We start from the raw sequence: 20953 nt of genomic DNA on the forward strand, positions 1-20953 counted from the left end.
TCACATCCCACAAGTTTGGGGGGCGCTGACTGAAAGAGCAGTGGAAGGTAGAAGGTCAGAGCACTTGTACTCGGCCCAGCTCCCTCCCGGAAACCCTACTGGGTTCCTACTGCCTGACAAGAGCTTATTCCTGTAAAGCCTTCAGAATGTGGATAGACAAGCAAGCAGGTTCAAACTGGCAATCTGGAAGGTATACTTTGGCAGGTTAAGTGGTTCAGCAAATCCACACTTTTACTGAGCCACTGGAAGCATCAAAACGCAGCTCTCTTCGAAAATCCAGTCTTCTCTGCATTTTTACACCAACCAAAAATAGCATAAGATAGATAAGATAAAACTTTATTCGCATTAGCCAATGGCCATAGCAACAGTAAAACACTACAGTATACGCAGAAAAGGAAATTTGGTATAAGAGCACAATTAAAAGTCCTGAATCAGCCGTCAGTTAGTGTCCCTTATTCTGATTGCCCCTGCTATGAACCTAGCAACCTTTGTTGTTATCTGCTCATTTTGATCTGATAGAAGAAAGGACATTGTGGCAATGGTTGAGTGCCCTGGGATGGTTAGTACGAGTGGGGTGATGATCTCGTTCCTCAGGTCTTTGTAGAGAGTACAAGACAGGAGGACGTGTGCAGCTGTTTCGGTGCTGCCATCTCCACAGGGGCAAAGACGTTTCTCAGGCGAGATCTTTTGGATTTGACCCTCAAGTTGCAAAACATCCAGGCTTGCAAGTGTAAAAGCACATCTTATTTTGGGATAATAAGTTTGTCAAAAATAGCATATATTCAGCAAGCGTGTGCGCAAAAATGGGTCCATTAATGAAAAGAACGTTGACAAATATGTAATGTTACAGAAAGTGCATCCTTTTATTAAGAGCTTCTCCTCTCCCTAATACACGTTTGCTGAGGTGCTCATGGTTTTCTCATTTACTCTTAAACTGCCTGTCGCTTATCATTTTTAAAACTCAAAAAGAGTTTTGGTTTCTTAGGTTGAAGATATACCACTAAACATATACCAGTTGGGGCCGTGGACACTGTTGTTGTCCCCACCCTCCTGAACAGATTTTTGAGGGAATTTGGACAAAATTACCTCCCCTGTGTTCCCATTAGTGCATGGATCGGGGATCTGGTGGTCTTCCTAACAGTGTCGGGACCTCCCAGCTCCCACCAGTCCCAGCCAGCATGCCCAATGGTCAGGGAAGATGGGAGTTGCAGCCCAGTGACATCTGGGGAGAGGTTATACTGCTGCCTTGTAAACAGATTAAATGAAAAAATAAATGCTTGGATTTATGGTGGGTCCTTCGTCTGAACTGATTGACGATGACCTTCAGGGTCCCTTCCAACTCTCTTTGATTCTATGAATTCTTACCACGTTGTAGTAGTTGCAGAAAGAGAAGCCGCTTCTTTCTACTAAAGGCCCAGAATGTGCAGGTGACAAAGACCCTGATGGAGGTGTAGCTGTTCTTCACTTTTATCTCTTTGGGCATTGCTTGTAAACCAAGGGAATCCTTCCGGAATGATCCGTGGGAAATTCATGTTGCTGCAGTTGATAGTCGTGCTCCCATTGGTTGAGCTGTCGTTTGTGTTCTGCACTGTAAAATTGCTGAGTGATTTCCTCACTTCCCAAGGTGAGAGGGACCAATGCAGAGAGAGTGATGATGTCTCTCCTCAAAGCTTTCAATAAATCCCCTGGCTGTGTACTCCCTCTTGCAGGTCCCAAAGGGCGTATATAATTCAGATATATAAATAAAAAAATAGATTTACCCACCCACCCAAAGAGAACCATTTGTGTAATTTGCCATTCTTGCATCACTCATGCCTGTACTCTTTTATAAATTCTCGACGTTATTGCAGACTCTCTTATATATCACGCACTTGTTTCATTTCTTTCCGCACTGCCTTTAAAGATGCGCCTATCCCTGAGGGTATATATATACACACAGTAGTAACGACTGGTACATAATATAACAATCATAAACGGACTAAAATTTATAAGCAAGATGAAGAACAGCCACTGAGGGGGGGAGGGAACCCCATAATTGGTTAAGAATTAAAACCCTGACAATTTTTTTTTTTTTAATTATTTGCCAATCACTGAAAAGATAGCAGGTGGGACCAGGTGAGCATTCCTTGGGGGAAGAATTCCCTAGATGGGGTGCTAGCAACCAAGAGGGCCTCCAACGATTATCAGCACAGGGGGCGCCAGCCTTTCGGGGCCTGTGGGCAAATGAGGAATTTTGAGAAGATGCTGGGGTTGCTGCTCACAAGATGGCTGCCATGGGGGTGTGGCATAACTACATAACGGCTGCTGTCAGGTGTGTGGCATAAGACAAAATGGCTGCCATATTTAAAGGAGCAGAAAAAGAGGACCACAAAACACACCTCCACCAGTGTAGACTAGACACACCTACAGTACATAAGCATATGGCGGCATTTGCTTACGCTGAAAAGCTCTTTGCTCCTCTCTTCTGTTCCGAACAGGAGGAAGAGTGGGTGTCCAGTCCAGGCATCCGGCAAAATCAGATACAGTCATACCTCGGGTTACAGCCACTTCAGGTTGTGTTTTTTCGGGTTATGCACCCGCTGAAACCTGGAAGTACTTCAGGGTTTTGGCTGTCACGCATGCGCAGAAGCACTAAATCACGCTTTGCGCATGCACAGAAGTGCCAAATTGCAACCCGCGTGTGCGCAGATGCGCCGCTGCGAGTTGTAAACATGCATCCCGCATGGATCACATTTGCAACCCAAGCATCCACTGTACTGTATTGTAGGTCACCTAAACCCAATCTCCTACCTGAGGTAGGGAATCAAGAGTAAAGAGTCTCATCAAGATGTGGCTATCCAGACTTTTTTTAAAGTCTCCACCTAAAGCAGAGGTAGCGAACCTATGGCATGCGTGCCAGAGAGGGCACTCCGAGCCCTCTCTGTGGGCACGTGAGGAGGAGAGGAGGCTGTGGCAACAGGGCCTGGCGAGCGAGCGAGGGGCTGCGCAGGCGTTGACTTTTGATGTGCCAGGGCATCCCGCCAGTCTGTTTTTCCTACTCAGGAGTAAGCCACCTTGAGTTCAGCAGGGCTTAACTCCCAGGCCAGTAAGCATATAAAGACGGCAACCTAAGAAGGGGCTGCTGGGTTTGCGTGTTCGCTGGGTTTCCCCATGGAAGCCAACAGAGAAATTCATTCCATGGAGGTTGCGATCAAATGGCAGCCGAAGAAACCGCAAATTAATAATAATAATAATAATAATAATAATAATAATAATAATACCCCACCCATCTGGCTGGGTTTATTTACATAGGTGTCAACTTTTCCCTTTTCTTGCGAGGAATCCTATTTGGAATAAGGGAATTTCCCTTAAAAAAAGGGAAACATTGACAGCTATGTTTATTTATTTATATGTGCACACACAGACAATAATTATTATCTCATATTAAAAACTGGGAGAGGGTGGCTCTTAGTACAGCCCTACAGTGTATACTAGTGGCCAAAATTGTGGAACCTTCTGGAAAAAATAGATTTCCGAGGTTTGATGGCTCATAACACCACTTTGTTTTGGAGTAATACCAGTGCTTTTCCCCCCTGTGGGAATGCAGGGAGGGGGGCGCATACCCCTAAACACTTTGAACACTTTGTGAATTTAACAGGAGAAGAAATTCACTGTATTGATTTTCCCCGATTTGAACTGTATTTATTTTCCCTCGGTGGTGATTTTCTTGAGTCAAAATGAGAGTACACCTAAACATTTTTTTTTAGGAAAAAAGCACTGAGTTATACCATAAAATTATATATCAATGGAAAGATAATTTAATGAAGAACGTAATGCAATCACTTTTATGAAGGATTATTTATTACAACAGCAGTCATAAAGAAGAAATAAGAAATGCACAGGAAAAAATGAGATATACAGGTTAAATTGCAGTGTTGGCACTTTGCGATAAACAAGGCAGGCTGAGACCCTACCTGCCTGCCTGTGGACTGTCTCGCCAGAGTGGTGCATGCTCTAGTTATCTCCCGCTTGGACTACTACAATGTGTTCTACGTGGGGCTACCTTTGAAGGTGACCCGGAAACTGCAATTAATCCAGCATGCGGCAGCTAGACTGGTGACTGGAAGTGGCTGCCGGGACCACATAACACTGGTCCTGAGAGATCTGCATTGGCTCCCAGTACGTTTCCAAGCACAATTCAAAGCGTTGGTGCTGACCTTTAAAGCCCTAAATGGCCTCGGTCCAGTATACCTGAAGGAGCGTCTCCATCCCCATCGTTCAGCCCGGACACTGAGATCCAGCGCTGAGGGCCTTCTGGCGGTTCCCTCATTGCGAGAAGTGAGGTTACAGGGAACCAGACAGAGGGCCTTCTCGGTAGTGGCGCCCGCCCTGTGGAACGCCCTCCCTTCAGATGTGAAGAAAATAAGCAGCTAACTTCTCTTTAAAAGACAACAGGCAGCCCTGTTTGGGGAAGTTTTTAATATTTAATGCTGTATTGTTTTTAACACTTGATTGGAAGCTGCCCAGAGTGGCTGGGGAAACTCAGCCAGATGGGCAGGGTATAAATAATAAATTATTATTATTATACTATTATAACAAGTGGGTTTTGGGTTGCAGTTTGGACACTCAAGCTCTAAAAGGTTCACCATCACTGATCTAGATTTACCCTTCCACCCACTTCGTCCCCAGGCAACTGTCTCCACTGCTGAACCACTCATAAAGGTAAAGGGACCGCTGACCATTAGGTCCAGTCGTGACCGACTCTGGGGTTGCGGCGCTCATCTCGCTCTATGGGCCGAGGGAGCTGGCGTTTGTCCGCAGACAACTTCTGGGTCATGTGGCCAGCATGACTAAGCTGCTTCTGGCGAACCAGAGCAGCGCACGGAAACGCCGTTTACCTTCCCGCCGGAGTGGTACCTATTTATCTACTTGCACTTTGACGTGCTTTCGAACTGCTAGGTTGGCAGGAGCAGGGACCGAGCAACGGGAGCTCACCCCATCGCAGGGATTCGAACTGCCGACCTTCTGATCGGCAGGCAAGTCCTAGGCTCTGTGGTTTAACCCACAGCGCCACCTGCGTCCCTTGAACCACTCATACCATTAAGCTATTCTTCTAACGTTCAACCAAAACTTCAGCCCTGCGCTTTGGGGCAGCAGAGAACAAACCTTTGCCCTCTTCGTTGTGGCAGCTCTTCAGCTATTTGACGATGCATTGCAGCTATATATTTAATGCCACCTGAAAGGCGAAGGCAATTTCTAAGCATACAGGTTAGTACTTTTCTCTGAGCTGACAACCCACAGTATGATTTCTATAGCTCAGGAGTTATGGATCTGTTTTCAATTATTTTGAGGGAAAGATGTCAATAAGCAAAGCACCTTTGATGGACTGAAAACAAGGTCAAAATAACACCCTACCCCACACCAAAGGGAGCTCTGTGTGTGTTTCAGACAAGTTGATTTCAAACAATTAGGCCTAATTAAGATCAATTAGCCAAACAAGATATATTGGCTGGGCCCAGTAGCTAATGATCTGCTAACACAAGAGCAAACAATTGGGTCACTGGCTGATTCATTTTCTTGACTACTTCTCATTTATTCGAGATGTGGTGTTTAATAAGCTGCATCAGGAAACATCAGGAGGAAGGAGACTGAGCCAGACACTGTTCTCAGTCAATAATAGCAAAAGAAGAACAAAAGCAAGCAGCCTTCCAAACCCTTCAGTCTTTCAGAACCAAACTAGCCACTGTAACCAGCTGTCCTCCTATTTCTGATGCTCAGGCTGGAGTGATTTTTCCTCCTAATAGTTTTATATTTTATTGTTCTGCCCGGACACTGAGGTCCAGTGCTGAGGGCTTCCTGGCGGTTCCCTTGCTGCGAGAAGCCAAGTTACAGGGAACCAGGCAGAGGGCCTTCTCGGTAGTGGCACCCGCCCTGTGGAACGCCCTCCCACCAGATGTCAAAGAGAACAACAACTACCAGACTTTTAGAAGACATCTGAAGGCAGCCCTGTTTAGGGACGCTTTTAATGTTTAATAGGTTATTGTATTTTAGTGTTTGGTTGGAAGCCGCCCAGAGTGGCTGGGGGGATGCAGCCAGATGGGCGGGGTATAAATAATAAAATTATTATTATTATTATTATTATTATTATTAATAATAATAATAATAATTGTCAGGGCTGCCTCAAGTCTCAGCTCACAAAAGACCAACGCCTATCTCTTCTTATATACAAAAGTGTTTATTGCAGTTCATTGTTTGCTTCACATCCGAGGCGCGCAGCCCTACGTCTGTTACGCTTAGACCGCTGAAGTCCCCTCTGAATCAGTCCCTCCCCTGCACCAGTTTAAGAGGCTTGCGCTGCTCCACCTCTTTCTCTCTTTCCTTTTCCGCAGGGTCTTCCTGCCCGCTGGGGTTTCGCCCCTCCTGGATTCCTCTGACGCGGAATCCCCAGACTGCTCTTGCCCCCTCCTGCGGGCTTTGGGACCTGGCCCCTCCTCCGGGCTCCCTGTACTTCCGCGCGCCTCTACATTTGAACTTGGCGCGCGCGCCCAACCTCTAACCTTCCTTTTAACAGCTACACTACTCCCTTCACTACTCCCCTCCCCTTCCAGGAGGGTGGCTTGCTCCGACCTCCCTCCCTTCTCTGCTGCCGGAGCTGCTTCCCCTGATACACTGAACCCTCCACCCCCTTCGCTGCACTCTGGCGGGGAGGCTGGTCCTGACGCCCAGCTGCCACTTTGGGATCCCCCGCTGGCCCCCTGCTCCTGACACGTCCCCCCTGGGGCTCCCCTGGCCTTGACCACCGGCGCCCCCTTCTGGGAATCCTCTGATTCGCTGGAAAGACTCATGGAATCTCTTGAGTCATTGTCATCCTCTTCCTCGCTGTCCTGGGATTCATCCCCATCGCTCTCCATCTCCTGCCTACCCTGTGCCTCTGTCCCTGAACCCCTGACAATAATATTAAAACTTTTCAATGGACAATAAAAAACAGAAACAAGACAAGAAGAAAGAAAGAATGAAAACGAAGAAAGCAAACAAGCAGAGAGAGAAGAATAAAGAGAAAGAAAGAGATAAATAACAGTGCCTTCCAAGTATTCCACCTGTAATTTGGGCCTGCAAGAGTTCCTCTTAATAGTCCAATGTTCAATACAAAGTAGCATCCAGTTAGCTGATGTTTTCCCAGCGTTCAATCCAGGCATTGCCCAAATGGACAGAATCAAACTTCCTGATGAATTCTGATTCAGCAGTTCCATATTGGAATACAGGTGGCGACCATTTTCGGCACTGCCAGTGGACGCGCGATCCGGAAGAGGGCACAACAGGGTGGAATGGGGGCATGGCGTAACGGAACCCCTGCATGACATGGTCACCACTTGTATATCTTTTAAAGTTCCTTTCCTTCCAGTATTGGCCGAGGGAGCCGGCGTACAGCTTCCGGGTCATGTGGCCAGCATGACTAAGCCGCTTCTGGCAAACCAGAGCAGCGCACAAAAACGCCGTTTACCTTCCCGCCGGAGCGGTACCTATTTATTTACTTGCACTTTGACGTGCTTTCGAACTGCTAGGTTGGCAGGAGCAGGGACCGAGCAACGGGAGCTCACCTTGTCGCGGGGATTCAAACCGCCGACCTTCTAGTCGGCAAGTCCTAGGCTCTGTGGTTTAACCCACAGCACCACCTGCGTCTCTTTCAGACCGCTCATTACTTGTAACCAAGAAAGTTTTGGCCATTTTTAGCCCATCAACCTTAATACTGGTGTCACGTGTCGTTATTTCCTCTGGGGGAGGCGGGAACTCGCCATGCAGCCCTCAGCACCCTTTACAAACTGTAGTTCCCAAGGTTCTTTGGGAGAAGCCATGACTCTTACAAGTGAACTCTTTTGTTCACTCTTACAAATTGTGAGCAAATCCTGAAAGGAAATGCAAGCTGCGACTCAGACACAATTCTGAAACACAAAAGTTTTCCCTTCACAAGAGAAACCAAAGCTACTCCAGTGACTACTTTTGGAGCACACGGCTGATTCGGTTAGATCCCCACCCCTAATATAAGGTTAGGGCCCTTATATTTCATGCTCGCGATTCCCAGGATAACCTTTGACCTTTGGGACTCCATTCTCCAATATGCTCAGGCTGTGATGGGCTCCGAATGAAGCAGTTCTGACAGCTGGAAAAGGTCAAGATGCAGAAATACTGCAATTTATTTCACTTCCGTAGCTCTCAGGCAGCATCTATGGCTTATGGGCATTTTAGTCCACCTGGGAAGAGGGGGGAAACCCTGGAAAAAACCCTCCAGTGGAGCAGAACATTGAAGATGTTCAGCAAGCGTAACATTATGTGCCAATCTGAACTTTTTCTGTGGCTTATTTCTGAGGATCATGGCATAACTTGGTATAAAAAAAGACTCCGCAACATGGAACAATTTTGACCTTGGTATTGGTCTTTATCTTAAACGTAACCTGGAAGGGATGAATAAAAGTTCTCATGACCTAATACTTAATGTAAATACCTGCACACTAATCCTGTCCCACCAGCAAACATTATTTTATTTATTAATTAAATTTATATAATAATATCTGGTATGAAAGAATGGTGTTTGTACACCTAATATAATCTTCTTCCAAAGGTAAACTCATGATTCGGGAAACATACAAGACAGCTAGTTAAGTCATTTTTCACTAAGGTCATGTTCTTTCAAACTGGGTAGGGTAAAAAGAAAAGAAAAGCAAACAGACAGGAACTTGTAGGAAATAAACAATGGAACAAAGGAATAAAGGGGTTACAGCAGTGTACATAACAATGCATATATCTGTGAGCGTAACATACAAAAATTACTACTGTTATTATTTTTATGTTAGGCAAAGTTGCATTAAAAAAAATGACTCTCTGAGGAGAAATTCGTACTAAAATGCTGATGAATTCTCACGAGGGCTTTAAAAAGAAAACCCAGATGGAGGTGGTAATGTGGAGAACTGTGCTTAAGACTGGAGAAACTGGAATGGACAGATTTGCCCATTCCTTAGCTAGCGGCACCAGAAGAGATGCTGTCCCACCAATCACTACAGGCATCCGAGGCCAAAGATTTCGCGCAGACCAAAAGCAAAATAACAGAGAACACAGGAATTCGTTCCAGGCATTGTTTATTGAAAACACACCAAATTGTTAACCTACACACCTGCTTCCAACAAGCATTCTACTTGTCTGTGTTACGGAAAGTTCCTAGAATAATATTAATACATTCGGGTTATGTTAAACATTGGTTCTGTAAAGCGTATAATCCACCCCCACCCCTCCCTTTCTTGAATCTGAAAACCAAACCAGTCTGTTTATAGTACAGTTTAAATACAATGCAAAAAGACTCCCCGGCCCCAGCCCTGCGACCGCCCTCCCCCAGTCTAAACCAGAGCGACCACCTTGAGGAAGAGTACAGAAGCACACATTGTTGGTTTTAATTGTCTTTTCTTTCTTTCTCTTTAAATTCCACTCTTTTTAAGGGTTTGGGTTATTTCCTTCCCACCCCACCCCACCGTGAGAAAATTTTAAGGCACATGATTGTTTACAAACACATTGGCTACTAATTCGCCAGGAACTTGCTGGGGTTGAAAGCGGCCTCCGCTAGATTTGTGGGATCCACACGCTCCTGCCCCCCCCCCCCGGGGCACGACGATCTTATATCCACTTAAAAGTCTGGGGCCACAGCTGCCTACCCCCAAAAGTGCTTAGCGCACCCCTCATCTTACGTTCCAAAGACACAAAAGCCCAAACAGCTGGGTGGCGATTTAAAGAGATTCCCTTGTGTGTGGGGTTATTGTGGCAGATGCCCCTCAGAGGCATGAACTGGGCCGCAAAGGTGCTAGCCGCAAAGGGACATTGCTGAGGCATGCCGCTAAGGTCCAGTTGACACACAAGTGCACCAATGCGCTCATTGCTTCACAACTCGCTGCATGTAGCATGGTCAGGGACGATGGGCACTGCAGTCCCTCAACATGGCTACCCCTGACCAGGAAGAAGGAGTCAGAAACGCCCATGCAACGTTGGCGACGTTCGTCTGTGTCAAACAAACACACTTCCTGTGAGTTAGAAACGAGTGAGCAGGTTGGGCCAGACTCTTTCTACCTTTGCTGGAAGAAGAGGCTGGAACGTCTACCTATCAGAGATGCTGGCAGAGTGGCCCTGGGTCTTTCAAAAGTCAGCGGTACCCCGTGCAAGGCCACAATTTGGCACACACAAACATGTCTCTGGTCTTCCATTCTGCTCAATTCACTACATCATAGCTGTGACACCTTGAAACGCCCCCCAGGCTTGGCACCCAGTGCGACAGAACCGGTTGCCCTACCGTAAATCCACCTCTGGTGCTGGAGCCATAAATTCCGTGCATGAGCTGGAGTTTGGAATGGATCAGTGTCCTTTGACATCTGGAGTCCACAGATTTTTTAATGACTACAACTCCCACCATCCCCAGCTAGCTTAGCCATAGGTCAGGGATGAAGGGAGCTGTATTCAGCAACATCTAGGGGCCTAGATGTTGAAAAACTCTGGACTAAATGACCTCCCATATCTGACATGCAAGCATTTGTATTTTCATTGTTTTGCTTGCCCTTATAACCTTTTTGGGTTGAAATGCTTGGGTTTCCTTGGAACATTACCGTATTTTTTGCTCTATAAGACTCACTTTTTCTCTCCTAAAAAGTAAGGGGAAATGTGTGCGCGTCTTATGGAGCGAATGCAGGCTGCACAGCTATCCCAGAAGCCAGAACAGGAAGAGGGATCACTGCTTTCGCTGCGCAGCACTCCCTCTTCCTGTTCTGGCTTCTGAGATTCAGAATATTTTTTTTCTTGTTTTCCTCCTCCAAAAACTAGTAGCTTCTTATGGTCTGGTGCGGATTATAGAGCGAAAAATACGGTAACTCGGGCCTCAATCTTTCCACCGGATGTCCTCGATTTCTGCTTACATGGCAAATCCATGTGATCCACTTACTCAAGCACCAGCATTTCAACAGAATAGCAGTGACTACAGTTTGAGGTGGTCCTGTCCGCTCTTTGCTCAGAGATTCTACCACCTCGTTTTGCTACCGGAACTCTGGGAGTACAAGAGATCCGAGAGTGGCAAAGGCTGCAGTTCTTACCTAGCAGTAAGCCCCATTGTCAGTAGGACTTACCGTATTTTTCGCTCCGTAAGACGCACTTTTTCCCTCCTAAAAAGGAAGGGGAAATGTGTGTGCGTCTTATGGAGCGAATGCAGGAGGGAAAAACCTGCAAGAGCCGCACACCCTTTAAAGAGCGTGCGGCTCTTGCTGGCTTTTGCGGGAGGTGGGGGTATTTCTGAGCTGGTATGGTTGGTGTTGCACTGTTTGTTGAGATGAAAGAGCCACAATACGTCATATGCAACAGGCAGAGGTCTCCTTCTGCTTTGCGACACAATGCTTTTCAACAGAGGCTTAGCAGAGATCTTCATGTGAAGAACGAGAGGCAGCAATCACCGGGTGTGTCTGCACACTGGTTCTGATTTAACAAGGTAACAGGAACAGAATGCACTCATCTTGAGAACGTAAAAACACAAGAAGAGCCTTCTGGATCAGGCCAGTGGTGCAACTGGTCCAGCATCCTGTACCCACAACAGCCAAGCAGATGCCTGTGAGAAATCTGCAAGCAGGAGCCCAGCACCAGAGCCCTCTTCCTTCCTGGGGTTTCCAGCAACTGCTGTTCAAAGGCATTACTGCCTCCAACAGTGTTGGGATGTTGCTAAACCTTCTCATATGCCACGGCCTTTCCCACACTGATGCCACCCAGATGTTGTTGGACTACAGCTCCCATCATTTCTGACCATTTCTGACTGGGGCTGATGGGAGCTGGAGTCCAGCAACAGCTGGAGGGCACCAAGTCAAGGAAGTCTGCCCTGAGCGTAATGTAATATACAATAGTCCCAAACCAGGTAAATGAAAATATACATTATGGTTTATGGGTGTTAGTGAGTTGAACTCAAATGCCCCAACGTAAGTTTGCCACCTGGTTTTCAGGCTGTAAAGTTTTTCTGTTTTGTTCTTTGGAGGAGGTTTCACTGATTTTAAGGGGGCATGAGCAGGGGCCAAAAGGGTCACCAGCAGTGTTGATAGTATCCCCAGCTGCCGGAGGGGGAGTCCTATCCTTGACCCACAATGCACCAGTCAGGAAATGAAGCACTGCCCTCACTCAGATTACTTCATGTTGCTGCTATTTAAGCACTGGCGGAGGAACAGGAGTGTGGGGGGAGCGCATCGCCCCTGGCGGCACGATCCCAGTGGGGTGCGATCGCAGCTGCCCCCCCTGCTGGGCACCATGCCCCGGCAGGTGGAGCACCATGCCCCCAGGACGCATGCCACACCCCTGCAGGCAGCGTGCTGTGCCCCCAGGACATGCGCCGCACCATGCCATACCCCCGGGACGCATGCCAGCCACGCCCCTGCCTGCTCTCCACACCCCCTGCCGGAGCTTAAAGCTCCACCACTGTACTTAAGGACCTCGGATTGTCACAAAGGCCAATCCGAGCGAGGACAAACGTTTCCTGACCTCTCACTCCATAGCCTTGTGGGTGATTTTTTTTTTTTAAATGCCCACCAGCAGCAGGGACTCCATCAATGCCAAGGCAATGAAACAGGTGATAGCAACAAAAAAAAGCTGAATTGGGTGGGTGTCATTGAAACTTTCTCTCCCTCCTCAATTCACTTTCAAGTCAAAAGTTGAAAGGTCCTTTGGGGTCAGCTCTAGCACTGATAATCTTCCAGGTATGATAGTTAGAGACGCCATGGTGTGGCTGCCTCTTGAAACCATAACAGTTCGTTCCATTAACCACTGTCTCACTCAAACAGTCTGGGAACCATCTATCCTGCTTATAGATTTCTGAGGTATCCTTGTCCAAAACTACCTACAAGAGTTCTGGGAACACAGACAGCATCCTCTGCCCAAATGCAGTAATTTGGCCAAACTAAGTATACACACACACACACACTGTCATGGTTGGGCCACATATTCCACATCCCATTGCCCCAGCTTATTCCGCACAGGTCTTACCAATACACCTGCCTCTCTTTGGTATCTTTAGTCTTATCTGATACTGCCCAAATGAAGCCAAGGAGTGACAAAGGGTTGCATTGAGCATCCTAGTGGTCTCAGGTACAGACGCTTTACTTGAATGAGATGAAAAGGCTATGCCTGATATCCACGGGCAGCTCATATCCCATCAGAATTAGCACGCCATGATCTCATGGGACAAGCATTGGACCATTGTGTTCTGTGCCACCTTTAAACCAGAAATGGGAACCTTATCGCCCTCCAGGTGCTGTTGGACTCAAAACTCCCATCAGTCCCAGCCACCGTGACCAATGTTCAGGGAGGATGGTAGCTATAGTCCAGCCACATCTGGAGGACCACAGGTTCTCCTTCCTGTTCTGTTATTGGTCCAGAGCAGTATCCCACCAACTCCACCCATCACTAACAGAACAGGGATGGTGGCTCAGACTGATGGAACAGGTTGGCTTAATCTGGAAATTTGGCACAATAATTTCAACCCTGGCCTGTCTCTTGTGACCGAAGGCCAATAGAACGAGAGTCCCACAGTGCCAAAACTGAGCCATGACAGTTAAGAACTTAAGAAGAACCTTGTTGAGTTAGACCAAAGATCCTAAGAAGAACAGCAGCAGCAGCAGCAGCAGCAGCAGCAGCAGCAGCAGCAGCTCTGTAGCACCAGGCTAATGGTCCATCTCCTCCAACATCCTATTGTCATAGAAACTTATGGGAAGCCTGAAGGCAGGAGCTGAGCATAACAGCATTCTCCTTGCTTGTGATTCCCAGCAAATGGCAACCAGAGGCATACCCATCTAGTCCAATGGATTGTCCAGATATTTATGGATGAGATTTCTGCTCCATCACAGCCTGCATGGCTAATAGTCAGGGATGGAGAGAATTGTGGTCCAGCAACTTCTGGCTACTCTTGAGCTACACCAGCACCCCATTTCCTACAGTGGCCAATCAAATCCCTACATAAAAGCCCATATGTAGGGCAAGGAGGCTAGGAGAACCCTGACCCACTGTTGCCTGCCTGGGTAAACAAGGAAGGCTCTTGCCTTGATGCTGCTGTACTGGCAATTGTGTGAAACAGCAGCATAACACAACAGCCAAAGAGCGTGCGACAGGTAGGGCCGGGTCAAAACAAGAAAATAGTATTAGGTCAGCTCCGCACAGCATATGACATAAGCACCTTTTCATATATTTGCACATGTGGTGTAATTTATCTTGCCTTTGCTATCCAGGGGGTAGGGGAAGCAAGGAGATTTGTAGCACATTCAAACTCTGCCGTGGATCAGAGAGGACGCCCACAATGCAAGCAGGAGCTATGAAGAAAGGACCATGGAGAACTGATAAACAAGAACCAACATCAATCTGGTCCCACAGCAAACTGCACTGGGGATGTACAGGCCACAACAGACATAGTTTACCTAAGGGCAAGAGACTTCAACTCCCATCAGCACCAGCCAGCATACCCAAAATAGCCACGGATGATGGGAACTGTAGTCCAGTCATATCTAGGGGGAGAAATTGGATCCGGTTTGCATTTAAAGGCGAACCTACCTAACTCACGCTTTCCGAAACAATATGCAAACAGCCATCCTTTGAAATCCGCGCAGCTCTGAATTTTGCAAAGCAGTTCTCCAACCAAGTATAAGCCAAGTAATGTGTACAAAGATGCATATATTAGGGCATAGTGTGCATTAAAAAAAAGCATGTACCCGTGAAAATAACATACAAAAGGGCATGACGTTAGGGGGAACTGTCTTGCAAAAAAACCCCGAGTGCGTCAGGCAAAATTGCATACAAAATTGAGTACATTGGGAGAAATTTGCAGTAAAATGCTGATAACTTTTTAAAAAAATGCAAACTGATGTGGAAATGTGAAGAGCTGAACTTAAAGTGTGGGGAAAGGAGAAATGGAGAGAAATTGAAACTGACATGATTTGTTCATTTTCAACTATATCTGGAGGGCCACAGATAGTTCCTTCTCCCTATGCCCTCTAACTGGCCACAATGCATCTAGAAATAAGAAGTAAATTCTGCTCCTGAATTAGGAGGCTCTATTTTGAGCATTCAAAGCCAGCAGGTGGTGGCATTCACAATAGAAGGGTTAACAAAAGGGGTGGTGATTGTGGGGGTTTTTTTGTCACTGCCCGTGGAAAGGTAGCAGTGCCTATAACTGATCTATTAAATGCCTACTTATTGCTACGTACAAGCAGAGTAAAAAATTGCCACTAGACAGAACACGGAAGGAGAAGCCACCTAGACAGCCCTGGCACACATTGCCAAGGTTCTCTCTGTCAGTTTTACATCTCATGGACAGCTAATATTGGTGAGGATCAGCTACAAGAAGCTCTGGCGTACTAAAGGGACAGACAGCCAATACAAATACTAAGAAACAGGCCTTGTGGGTGAGGAGCAAGTGATCCTAGCAGCCAGTTTGCTCTCTGGCAAGGTCTCCTGAATGACAGATGAATCCTTTTGGATCACCACCTGACTTTTCAAATGTCCCTTCATTTGGGTCCTTATAGACACTGCTGGCCCAATGGCATTGCTAAGTGTTCATCCTGGCTCAGACTACATCAGTGATGTGTTTTGTGCAGAGCAGTTGTGGGGAACCTTTGACCTTCCAGATGTTGCTGAACTACAACTCCCATGATCCCTGGCCATTGGCCTTGCTTGCAAGGGGCGAGGGGACTTGTAGTTCAGCAATATCCAGAAGGCCAAAGGTTCCACACACTGATGTTTTGGATCTGGCTTAGGTAGGGTTGCCATATTTCAAAAATTCCCGACACCTGTTGAGCTTTTTTTTTAGGAAGACCCCCAAATTGTTGAGCTCCACCCCCCCGGGTTTCCCCTGATGCCATTTTTACACCCGAAAACCAGGACATGTCAGGAATTTTCATGACAAATGGCAAGCCTAGGTTTATGATGCTTAAGAGACCATCTTAACAGGTTTCAAATGAAACAAAATAATTTTTTCCCCTCCCAGTAGCACCTTAAAAGGTAAAGGGACCCCTGACCATTAGGTCCAGTCGTGGCCGACTCTGGGGTTGCGGCACTCATCTCGCTTTATTGGCCGAGGGAGCCGGTGTACAGCTTCCGGGTCATGTGGCCAGCATGACTAAGCCACTTCTGGCGAACCAGAGCCAGAATGTGGGGTATATGTGATTAGACACACACACACACACACATATATAGCGAACAGAGCCGAATGTGGCAGCCAAAATCAATTATGCAGTTTAAGGATGCAAATATTTGCTTGCATCGTACCATTTACTGTGGTTTTGCAATCCATAGGTAGCAGGTCCAATGAGCTACCATGACTGAGCAGAAGAATGAAGCTTTCCCTCTAATGAAAACTTAGTAGTTCTGGTTTCCCCCCCATTTCACCCACTGAGCACATAGCCCTGGAAAAGCTTGTGCCAATTGCTTGCTTCTGCATTCCATTCCACAATCCATTGCTTGCTTCCGCATTCCAGGCGTCTCTGTTGCCGATCATCTTCCCCTTCCCCTCCCTGGCCATTTCTTCCTGCCTATATTCACCTCCCAGTGGAAATTAGACCTTCGGATTATGGATCTCTCTGCCTCAAAATATTTGAAGAGGCATAGCTTAGTGGTAGAACACCCGCTTTGCATGCAGAAGGTCCCAGATTCGTTCTCCAGCATCTCCAGGTAGGGCTAGGAGGGGGCTCCTTCTCTGAAACCTTGGAGAGCTGCTGCCTGTCCGTGTCGACAGTACTGAGTTGGATGGACCAGTGGGTCTGACTCAGTAGAAGGCAGTTTCCTATGTTCCTGGAAGGCTCAAGAGATCTTTGGGACAATCAGCAGGAAAAGGGCAGCTGCATGATCGTCAGAAATGCCAGTGAACAAATGGGGGAGATTTATACCCCCACCCCACCCCCCACCCCCCAAGTAGCAATTTGACTCCCATTTCTTTTGGTAAATAAAAGGCAGGACCAGAGAATAGACTGAAGCCAGGGTGACTGAGATGATTCGCTTGCAGGGGGGGTCTAATAAAACTACAGAGCAGCAGACCTAATTAGTTACAACTTGCAGGCGAGCTTTTCTTTTTAAAAAAAACACCAAACAAAACAAAAAAACCCTTTGTATACAAAAAAGAAAAAGAAAAGAGGAATTACATACGATTCGTATATAGATGATATAAAAATGTACAGCCCAGTTAAAAGGGTCTTCACTTATCAAGAGTAGAAGTATGAAAAGAGCACCATTGTTAGAAGCAAGAAAGGTATTGATCCTGTTCCACTCTTCACTGTTTAGATCACGGAGGCAAAGAGGTCTCCAGTTAGAATCCAAAGTAGATCCACCTGTGTTCTTTGGCCAATAAAGAGATCTTGGGCCAGCATGGGCCTCCCTCCTATAGGTCACTGGCGCCATGTGCCTCTGCTTCCATAAAGAGACTCAGAGGTAACCCCAGTTACGTGACTGTGATGGGTTAGGGGGCGAGAGACTGGGGGCAGAGAGGGGCAGGTACATGCTTGTGTCTGCACCAGTCAAATTGCCAAATAGCTTCTGACACCAGTCTTTTCCCTGAATTGTTGCAAAATGCTTTCCTGCTACAAATGTCACACGGTTTTGGCAACCTATTTTCTGCACAATATATAGATAGAGATATATATTTATATATGTAATTCATGTCAAATTTTATTTTCTTTATATTCCAGAAGATACAAAGCTATTGATGCTTGCTTTTTCTTTCTTTCTTTCTTTTTTATGGATTTTTATTATTATTACTATTATTATTATTTTTTTTACAAAAAGTTAGATGTTTAACTAATACAGCATTTTTTTTTAATTCTCTCCCCTGCCCTCCCCACCCCATCCCACCCCCAACTTCATTTTAAATTACAAAGGAAACAGCAGGACCCCCCCCCATGAAATTTGCTGGATTATTTTTTTAAAAACAAAACAAAAAGTGCTTTCCAATCACATCATTTAAGTGAATATGGCAACCAACTAATTTTAGCAACAAGGGAGAGAGAGAAAGAAGGCAGGAGTAAGTGGAATTGAAGATTCAGATTGCAATCCTATGCCTGATTCCTGAGGAGTAAGACACATTGACCTTAATGGGACTTACTTTTCAGGGGGGTGCATAGCACTGCACGGTTAAAGGTTCTGCTTCCATTTTCTCTCTACCACAGACCAAACCCGAAAGAAATTAAAGTGGTTAAAGCACAAAGCATCATTGTACACAATGCACGGGACTAGGGATATGGTTATATGCACCAGTGGCAAATAATCTCGCCAAAGACCCATAACAACAGCGATCCTAGGTAATAAGGCTTTGCACATAAATAGGATGTCGTCATTCCTCGAGTGTACAACCCTAATTAATTACAAACTAATCTATCCACACATGGGTGGCTCGAAACATATTATAGTTCCCTTTGAAGCACTCTGTTAATAACTTAGCCAAAATCATACATGAGATCCAGCAATGGGTGGCGATTATTAACATTTTACCAGCAAAAAAGAGTAGAGACATATGAAGTTTATGATGCATTTGAAACATCTTCCTTGCAAGGAAGATTCCACTTTTTCCAAAAGTTTTAAATACTATCTATTGGTGGGTGGGGAGCGCGATGCTGACATCATGTTGCCGTCAACTCAACACCAGCAGGCTAGAAAATTAAGAAGCAATCATCAGCAACAACAGAAAGTCAACCATGTCTGTGTGGTCAGGGGATGTCGTTATCACTTTTTTTTCCCTGAAGGAGGACAGCAAAACCTCGAATGAATCATTTATATGTTTGGAAAGTATAAACAGAGCCATTACAGAAGTCAAAAGGCAGTTGAATGGAACACTAATGATAATATAGGCAGCACAGTGTGATATCATTTACTTCAAAAGCAAAGTATACAGCCCACGTCAATTCCAGCTTCCATCTTTCCAAGCCAGTCCACCAAGATTCCCCCCAACTCTTTCTCTCCTTTCGTCAAAATCCATCCAACTTCAGCTCCACAATTCTGCATTTCCATTGGATCAAAGAATAAAAACCTCAACAACAGGCCACACAAAAAAAACTTGCTTTAAAAAAATCACAGTTCAAAAAGAAAGGAAAAAGTGCTAAGTTGTTTTTTTTTATGACTATACCTAAGATATACTCCGAATATTCTGCACTTTTTCTTTCCACATGTGAATTCTTTCTCTTTTTTTTTAAACTTCTCATTCTTCTTCTCCTTACCCATCTCATGACCTTCAACTCATAACTTGGCACCATCCACATAGAAGAGTCAGCTAAGAACCAAACCTGTCCGACATAAGCTTGTAAGAATTGTCTTGCGCCTTTCTGTGCAGAAGTTTGAAAGGGCAGGGAGATGTTGGGCGGGAATGTGATTGGTTCTTAAAAAGCAGAACGGTCCCTGCTGTAAGGCATGCTGCTCTGGGATTGGCTGATGGTCCGTCGCCCTGTCCCTGCCCCATAGAGAATCTGCAGCCTGGTTGGTTGGTTCCACCGACGCAAGCGCCAAGGCGTTTCCATATTTGAATGGCAGTGATGGTTAATTAATGAGATCCTGTTTGTTGAGTCTTCTTCTTCTTCTTTTTTAGTTGAGGAAAAATAATAATAACAATAACAAAACAAGCGGCGGGACTTTAGCCCTAAAAAAAGAAAAGCAAGAGTTAATTAATAGGGGTAATGGGGCAGGGAGGCACCACAAACTCCAAATAGGTTTTATTCTAAGAGCATCTGAAATTAAGGAAGAAAATTAAAACAAGTTACAGTCAAACCTCGGTTCTCAAACGTCTCTGTAGTTGAACATTTCAGCTCCCAGACGCCGGAAACCTGGAATTAACTGCTTCGGTTTTTGAACAATTTTTGGAAGCTGAACGTGGTACGCGGCTTCTGTCTTGAGTTTCCCTATTGTATCGAGGCTTCTGCTTTCAGTTTTTGGTTGTCAATTGTTTCGGAAGTTGAATGGTCTTCCGGAACGGATTATGTTCAACAACCGAGGTTTGACTGTATTGGCACAGGGGCTTCTCCCTGAGGGAAGTGCTTGCTGCTACCTCTCTTTCAAGTTTTTCTTTTGGGGGTGTGTGCTCAGCGTCAGGGCCAGCCCATGCAAGAGGCAAGGTGAGAAAAGCGCCTCGGGTGGCAGAATCCACAAGGGCAGCAGATCTGGCCTCCAAGGAACACATCTGCTGCTGCTGCTACAATTGTGATGCACTCCTTGGAGGCTGGATCTGCCACCAAGGATCCACCAAGGGGTGGGTGTGTGGCAGATCTGCCACGTGGATCTGCTGCCCCCACCCACCCCGCCATGCCACCTCTACAATGGCCTCTTGGTGAATAGGAGGTGCTGCTGGTCTCCTCCCCACCTCTAGGGAGGAAATGACAGGGGCTTCCCTCTGGGGTCTCCTGGGCTCTGCACCCACTTAGCATCATTCAGAGCGGGGCCCTTTCGCTCCCACGACGGCCTTTGATTCCCACTTCAATCGTTGGGTAAGGTAGATATGACTCCCACCCGTGTTCCCAATGTAGATCTTCATTCTGCCCTTGTTCCTGGTGTAGACCTTCGCTCACACGTCCTTCCTTGGTGGGGGGAGCGCCATTTTGTGGTTCGCCTCAGGTAGCAAAATGTCTTGGGCCAGCCCTGAGTCAGGGTAGGGAGTTTGTGACAGATGAGATGGTGGGAACTACAGGGGCTTTTTCTTTGGCGATCTTGACTGGGAAACTTGAAAAGTCTCTGCTCCTATTGAGGTGAACAGGAAGGAGACTACCCAACGCTACCTGGAAGGTAGCACATTACAGTGGTACCTCCGACTGCAAATGGGATCCGTTCCGGAGGTCCGGCCGTATCCCAAAGTTTTCGCAACCGGAGAGACCGCTTCTGCGCATGCGCAAGAGGTGAAACACTTCCAGGTTTGCTGCTTTCGCAACCTGAAGTTATGTTACCCAAGGGTAACGTAACCTGAGGT

The 20953-nt window shown here is 46.4% G+C and overlaps 1 protein-coding gene across 13 annotated transcripts in view; it reads right to left on the reverse strand.

The window, feature by feature from the left end:
- Positions 1 to 9093: 9093 nt before the first annotated feature.
- The window catches only part of ARVCF (ARVCF delta catenin family member), a 603654-nt gene continuing 591794 nt past the window's right edge, over positions 9094 to 20953 (reverse strand). For all 13 annotated transcript variants that reach the window (XM_080985089.1, XM_080985094.1, XM_080985093.1 and 10 more), the window contains one exon: positions 9094 to 19636. In XM_080985089.1, the coding sequence (XP_080841215.1) occupies positions 19631 to 19636 (6 nt within the window). In that variant the 3' untranslated portion in view covers positions 9094 to 19630. The remainder of the gene's footprint in view (positions 19637 to 20953) is intronic.

This window comes from Podarcis pityusensis, assembly GCF_964106645.2.
Source record: "Podarcis pityusensis genome assembly, chromosome: 16".
NCBI classification, from domain to species: Eukaryota; Metazoa; Chordata; class Lepidosauria; order Squamata; family Lacertidae; genus Podarcis; species Podarcis pityusensis.